Source organism: Chaetodon auriga, chromosome 19 (assembly GCF_051107435.1).
Source record: "Chaetodon auriga isolate fChaAug3 chromosome 19, fChaAug3.hap1, whole genome shotgun sequence".
Taxonomy (NCBI): domain Eukaryota; kingdom Metazoa; phylum Chordata; class Actinopteri; order Chaetodontiformes; family Chaetodontidae; genus Chaetodon; species Chaetodon auriga.
In genome coordinates, this window is record NC_135092.1 from 12,803,743 (window position 1) to 12,811,548 (window position 7,806).

The window sequence follows — 7,806 nt, forward strand, 5'->3', positions numbered from 1 at the left end:
TTTTTTTAAGACAGACGTAAGAAAATACAAACACCTTTGAACGACTTTTGTGACAGGATCCAAATCAAACATTTTCTTCCAAGAATCCTGCCCATATTAAACATTCAGTGTACTAAGATGTGATGTAAGTGGACCCACTCCTGGATAACACGCCTGCTTATGAAAACATTCACTATGACTCCTCTGAAAAGTTGCAAATCAAGCTGCAGTGCGTGTGCTGATTTCCACACACAAAAGGAAAACCAATTTCCTAATAAATCTGGCCTTAGGGGACCCTGTAACCTCTAACGCTCCAAAAAACAGAGAGAGGGCACATTGGAGTATTTCTAGCTATTTCTATTTTAAACACAGCGCAGTATGACTAGGCCTGTACATTTAAAGCTTGCTCGGAAAAAAAAAACATGAGAGGTGTAAAAGATATTAATGTTCTACAACCAGTAGGAGGTAGAAGTATTGAGGAGGATGTCATGTGGTGATGTGTGGTTTTATGTTCTTTTGCAGACAATTTGTAGCCACAGTGTGTTTCATGATGCTTTGAAAATGTTTCAACTTTAAATTAAGAAGATAAAAAGCAAAAAGAAACATTCATTGTTTACACTGACATGTTACTGAGCTGTCTCACTGAAGCCCTGAATGGTTTCTCCACTTTTAACAACAACACAAAAGACTGAAATTGGCGAAACCTGTTGTGAGGTAAGAAAAGATGTCATTTTAAGTCATTTCTGTGATGCAGGGACAAACACTGAAGTGTCACAGCAGCATGTATGGAGGAGCTGGGTGATAACTGTTGGATTAACCATCTGCTGCTGGGTAGGTGGCTGTACGAAAGTGTATGAAACCCTGCATTTGGGATAAAACAAATTCTAAAAAAAAAAAAAAAATACGATAAACAAGTGATTAAATAGAATTTGAAACAAAGATGTATTTCACAGGGATCTCCATTAAACCAAAAAAGTCTAACAAATAAATCCATAAAAATGTTAACAATTCTTTTTCCAGTCATTCAGCTGAAAGATGTGCTCTTAAATGTGAGAAAATGGCATTCTGGAGAGTTTATAAATGAGTTCTCTGCATGATAATAAGTCTGTTTTGTACAATCTCAGCAGAGAACAGCTGCTCTAGAAAAAGTCTGAGGCTTTCCGTCTCTTGGGAAGTTGCAGCAGATTGTCTGTGAGTGATGTAAGGTCCTGAGAGCTCGGCGTCTTGGCTTTGTTTGGTGTTGGCGTTCCTGTGGGAGTGGATGGACCGAAGGGAGACTTGCAGCCAGCGACTCTATGTGAGGGCGACGGGGTGTAACTTGCTCGTAGTGCTTTGTCCGTGTATTTGCTAGATGTCCGATTTACAAGCCTCTGCAGTGCAGGTGTGAGGGCCGGGCTCAGGCCTTTAGGCGTAAGACTGCAACACAAAGTTTGATGTGGTCGGTTAGTTTATAACAGTGGCAAATCCTTCAAAACTGAAACTACTTAGAATTCAAGCTTGACTTCCACTTTCAAAGACAACAGTAGACAGATGCAGTCTGTTGTTACTTGTAGAAGCAGATCTAATCAAGAGTGCAGACGGTCGGATGTCTTTACCTTGCAAGGTTCTCTGTGACCTTTCGCAATGCTTCCTGTTTCTTTGCACGGTTCTTAGCAGCAGCTTCATTGGCCATCTTTAAACCCAGCCTCTCTCGTCTCCCCGGTTCTGGAATCTTTAACAAATAATTGTAATTAGTATCAAATGTCAACATTTTAACAAATCATTAAAAATTAAGCTAAGACTAAAGGTTCGGTGCCTTAAATGATGGGCCGTGATTCCTCTCAACATATGGGGTGTCCGATCCATCCAGACGAAACGGGGTGCTCTCGATCTCACCCCAGGTCATCAGAGGTGACTCAGCCACACCTGTGGGGACAGAAACAGCCTTCAGAAATGACTCCAAATGTCTTTAAAGGCAACGTTTAGTTTCATTTGTCTCTGTCTCAGGACGGACATTATGACCCCCAGACCCACTCACCAGGTGCAGGGGAAGGCATTGTTTCAAAACCATATCCATTCACTGTTGGGGATTCATGTGGGATGAGCTCTTTCCCATCGGGGCCTACTTTACCCTGTTTGAACTGGACAGAAAACATGATACATCAGCTATTACATTCATGAATGAACATTTTATTCAGCTGAAGAATAGAATGCCAAGCAGAGACAATTCATTCACAAGGATGGGGCACATATTTCTGATTTTCATTGACCATTTTCCTAAATTTTACCTGTGCATTGAGGGCTGCGGCCTGCTGAATCTGGCTTTTGTTGAGAGCTTTGCTGAACGGGTCTCGAGTAAATCGTGTGTTCTTGTGCACGACCTCCCGTGGCTTCTTAAATAAAGCATCATCATCTTTAACACCTGTTTAAAAAAATAATTAGAATGTGAAAACACATGAAATCCACATTTACTCTCACAGTCCGATCAACTACATGCCTTCAATAGGGATTTATTTCAATCCAAGTTTGGTCTTCTTACCCTCTGGATAATACATTAAGGCATTCTTTGCTTTGTACTCCCATGTCTCAAGTCCAGCTTTGACACATTCAAGTGCTGCTTTCTCGACTGATGGTAAGGCAAGGTTCTGCTCATGTCGCTGAAAAATACCAGAAGTATCAAGAAATATTTTATATATTGTAAAGGGCTGCACCAATATTTTAATAATATATTTTAACTAAAGCTTTTAGCTCTGTACATACGTACCTGCTTGAATTCAGCCTCCGCCTCGTATAACCAGGAATGCTTCAGCTTCTCCTTGTCTTTTGCCAGATCCATTATGTGCTCAAATGATGCATTATCCTCACTGGTGTTTTTAGCAAGGAAACGATCCAGAGAGGGCAGCTCTTTCTCTTCTTTGTCATAATCCTTGCTCTCTATGAACACAACATCGATAGACATGGGGTAAAACTACTGTTAACCATGTGGAAGTCCATCAGAGTTATTACAGCCAAACATGACTTATGGAAGTTGTTTTTTAAAGGGATTTTCAGGGTTTTAAAGTGGAAGACAGAACTTAGAGTTCATATAATTGTACAAATAAAGCTCAGAACATTATGTTTACTTACCACCGTCTAAACCTTTACCCCCATGAGTTGAGGACGGAGACCCTGAGTGGCCCACTGGTGTCTCAAAGCTAGCTGGCGTCACATCTTAGGTGCAAAAAGAACAAAGGAAAAACAGGTGCGAAGTGCCGTCAGACTTCATATCTGGTGACAACAGTTTGTATCCCCCATGGTGTATTGTCACATTATTGACATATAGAAGCAAACAGACACAGACTGTCATTCTGTAGGTAAGGTATAAAACATTCAACTACATTGTTCAGTTTTACTTGCATTACTCACAGGGTGCAGAAGACCGCGGTGTAGATTTGGTCAAAGATGATCCGTATCGGATGGAAATCTCTCTCATTCTCTCCAGGTCACCATTTTCCTCTGCTTCAAGATAGTCCTTCTGCGCTTGCATTTTAGTCACATCCGGAAAGAAGTCCCTCTGGATGATCTTCTCTAAACTCTGTTGACAGGTAGGTGATGTGACTTTGTGTAACGGAAGATGATGACATGTTCTTTGTGGTTATACATCGACGACTACAAACAATTATATAACAAACCTGCCCATGCACAAACAGGCAAGTCTCACTTTCACTCAGTCTGGTATATTCACTTAATCTGCAACTAACCGTTTCTTTGCTTATTGCTTAATCTGCACATTGTTCTTGTGAATAACTTCCTTCCTTCAAACCTTGACCTCATCTAGTCTATTGACTGAATGTGGTCTAGTCTCTGTGATGTGAATCCTACACTCACTTTGTATCCCTGCTAATACAAACAGGAGGCGGGTACCTCTGAAACGTCACTTCTTCTCAGCTAATGGCGTTTTAGAGTTCTCGTATGACTAAATCACTTAATCCCTAACAATAAAACACACAGATCTCAACACCAGAAGTAATGTTTGTTACACAAGCTAAACGATTATCACATTATACAGTTAAAATTAACCGAGGTAACACGATGCTGCTGTTATGTTGTCTGATGACCAACTTACTGACAGCCGTTTAGCTAAGCTAACACTTACCTCAATGTACTCCTCTTCATCGAGGACCTTCCTGTTCAGCTTCCCCTTCTCCACCTCCTCGGGTTGTTTCAGGAGAGCAACTGTTGTGACCGCTGCAGGGACGAGAGTCCCGGAGAGCGATTTCCTCACGCTGGCGCTGCCCTCCATTGTGGACACTATTAGCCTCTCAGGTTAACGTCTGAAGGCTAACGGCGCTCCTTCTACGATAAACACCGATTGAATCGAAACCTAAGGTGGCTTCTGTTCTTGACAAACACCGATTTAGTATATCAAGCACTGAGTATATGACTACACATTTAAGACAGCGAGAACGTCACTAACTATAACAAGTTCGCTAGCTGTCTAGTTACCCCAAGCTAACTTTAGCACGGCGTACAAACAACGTAGTACGTACTAGCAGAATCGTTACGTCACAGGAAGTTGACAGCCTCTCAGGAAATTTCCAGTATAAAACAGAAAAAAAAACGTTTTAATCGTCATCATCAATAATAATAATCCATGTAGGTATGTATGAAGAAAATTAAAGACGAGTTAACTTTAACTGTAACCTGAAGATTATAATTATTATTATTATTATTTTTATTACATAAGTTATTCTGAATTTATAGTATTTACATAATTTAGATTTAGATATTTAGATAACGTGAAATTTTTAAATTGTTACTGGACATGTTCACTGCATGTCAGCTTTTAAATTGGTATGAGCTCCAACTTGGATGTGATGTGTTATGGCATGCATAAACGATTAAGTTCCTCCATCTCTCCCAAAAAAAACTTTATTTATTCTCAAGGACACTTTTTTCACAACCAGTGCAAATTCTAACGATTCATTTGCAGATCTAATGTTTAACTTTCAGAGATCAGTATGAGCATGTACTTTAAGCAAGTCCATCTCTCATGCACTCACAAAACTGTCCACAGTAACATGATTTGACTGATGCAAACGGTTTGTCTGTGTATTATATTTGATAATAATAGCAAGAAAAAATCCCCTGTGTTTATGTAATTCAAGCACACACACACACACACACACACACACACACACACGCACACACACACACACACATCCTTTTTTTCAAAGCTGTGGTCTATATATAAAAAACAACTTTAGTTTTCTGTGTTCCCCACACCAAATGATAGTCTTTTCTGACGCCTCCACTTTGCTCTTCGGTTTTTAAACCAAACCTATGGCCAAAAAAAAGGTCATGTTATTTAGTTTAGTGTTTCAGAACACACTGTACTGATATTATTTGGCAACTTGTGTGTTCACATTTAAATAAACAGAACAGCATTAGCCATAATAATCAGCACATGCACATAATTAAAACACCACAAATTGACTCTAACATAGGTGAAACCCAGTGCTATCATATCAAATTGAGTATCTAAACTTGCACACATCTTTAATAATGGTCAAGTGTTTCTCCATCTGCCTATAGCTCTTATAATACATCACCCAGTTGAAGCAGTCTGAAACTGATCTAACGCTGCATCATTGTGAAAACAGGACTGTTATTTGTTGAAAGGCAGAACGTGACACCACAGTCTTACCTCTACTCTTTCCTCTCTTAAGTGAGTGCGCTGTGCTAGTTTCTCCCTCATGTTCACATCTGGATACTGGTTCTGCAGGAACAGCTCCTCCAGTGCGTCCAGCTGCTCCTCTGTGAAAATAGTGCGGTGACGCCTGGTTCGTCTCTGCACTTGACCGGGTGTTTGCTCCTCTCTGTGAGCGTCCCCCAGCCTGCATGGCTCTGTGAGCATCGCGGGGGGCCATCCGTACTGACAGGCTGCAGGGAAGAGATCTGATTTAGGTCAGTGAGCAAAGTGTTACTGAAGCCAAAACCTGTTTAAAACACGCACCAGCAGAGGTGACTCTTCTCATAAAGAGCATGGGTTTGCTCTTACCTTCATGGATGAAATCAGTCTGGAATAGGTCTCCACAGTGGGAACAGTAGCAGCAGCACAGGCAGGCACGATGAACAGTCTCTGTCTGGCCTCCAGCAGGACTCACTGCCCTCTCTTTCACTCCAGCACCACTTGTTCCACATGACCGTCCATCTCCATTACTGTTTGGATATTTGCTCAGTATGTTCTCAATAGTGAAAGGAAACTTTTGTCTCTCCATCCCGATCAGTCCATCCAACGGCAAAGAAATTCCAGTTAAACACAAGCAGTGATGATGACGGGAAATTGACACACAACACTTTTCGATAGTTCAGGCTCAGCTGCTCTTCTGCTTCTCTCTCTACAACAGCGTGTCAGGCCCTTATAGTGAAATTGGGAGGCAAAAAAAAAATAGTAAAACTATAATCCCCCCTATGGACCAGACACATAAAACGGTTGAAACTTAATTCCTAGCTAATCTGGCCAGTTTTGTGAAGAGGTTAGGGAGGACGGCAGATTCAGTTAATCTTGCTTCATTCCTTTCTCTAAAAGAAATCAGATTTCACTGCATAAAATGAGAAGTGGAGAGCTCCTAAGATCCTTATTGTTGAGGTTTTAGAGAAAAGGGGATTGCTTGGTATTAGAAACCTGGATTTAAAGATGAACGTTTTTGGTGTGGCCAGAGCCTTGTGTATGCTGAATTTGAGGATTAGCTCTTAAATTTATTTCATAATGTCACCTTCCTATTTGGTGTTATCAACAAATGATCTTGTGCATATCAGAGGATGTGTTCAGGAAATGACACAAGGCGAAGCGGCACTGACAACAACAATGCATAATAATTGCACACAGTAATTAGGCAGTGGCAGATGAATGAATGACTCATTTTGCCAGTGACGTGTGGTGGCACTAATAGATTTGTATGCATTATTCAAAACACAAATGGCAAGAGTAAATTCAGAAAAAAGCGGCCCTTCCTGTGGTTTGTATTCGCAATCATGCATCATGTGTCTTATCTGTGTGCTGCAGTCTTTCAGCTTCACTTCTCTGACAATGTGCACAGCTGAGGTGAAGCTATTACAGGTTAAATTCATCCCCCCCAACAAATCCTGTGATTTCATACAAGGCAATACACCTTTTTTTTTAACCAGAGAATTAATGGATTTCCACAATCTGTCTTAAGCTCCTCTTATAAGGGCTTTTGAAAACAGATAACAATAAACACCATCCCATCCCTTTCACTTGGGTTTAATAGCGCCCAGACTGTTGATGTATAGTTTGCGGAGCATGTGAGATCGCTATCTGCAGTTATTGTGGTTCTCAATAGAAGGAATTGTCCCACTTCCACATTGGTTCAAACAGTTCAAAATTCATTACCAGGGATTAGAATGATAAAGGTTCATTTTGTTGTTGTAAGAGCAATATTTGGTACGTGAGGTAAAGTAAAGAAAAGCCACCACTGCCGCATTGCTGATAGAGTTTTTCAAGATTTTTAAGGAGCTGCTTGGACCACTAGCTTCAATTTAAAGTGATTTTTACCTGAAAATGTTATCAACAACAGAAATGGCTCCATTCACCACGTATGATTTTACAAGGCCCACTTCTTCTCTTCAAACACACAAGCTGAAGTGGCAAATATTCTGTCACTCTCCAGAAACAAAGGTCAATCAAACATCAGCTCAGATAGTGACAAAAAAACATGTCAATATGAGGCCGAGGCTGAAAGAGACATTGTATCTGCTTTTCTGCCTTATCGGGACGCCAGGCTGCATTTAGAAGCCAGTAATTTCTGGAAAATATGACATGATTATGATGAAGAATTGTAATTG

At 40.6% G+C, this 7,806-nt stretch overlaps 1 protein-coding gene across 1 annotated transcript; it reads right to left on the reverse strand.

Annotated features, from left to right (window-relative positions):
* Positions 1–320: 320 nt before the first annotated feature.
* ess2 (ess-2 spliceosome associated protein) lies at positions 321–4,547 on the reverse strand. The gene is made up of 10 exons (XM_076758923.1): positions 4,094–4,547; positions 3,364–3,532; positions 3,085–3,168; positions 2,723–2,892; positions 2,498–2,615; positions 2,247–2,380; positions 1,997–2,099; positions 1,775–1,884; positions 1,575–1,690; positions 321–1,395 (listed from the first exon to the last, which is right to left on the reverse strand). Exons 1-10 carry the CDS (start codon positions 4,238–4,240, stop codon positions 1,119–1,121), a joined length of 1,428 nt encoding a protein of 475 aa, XP_076615038.1. The 5' UTR covers positions 4,241–4,547; the 3' UTR covers positions 321–1,118.
* Positions 4,548–7,806: the final 3,259 nt, after the last annotated feature.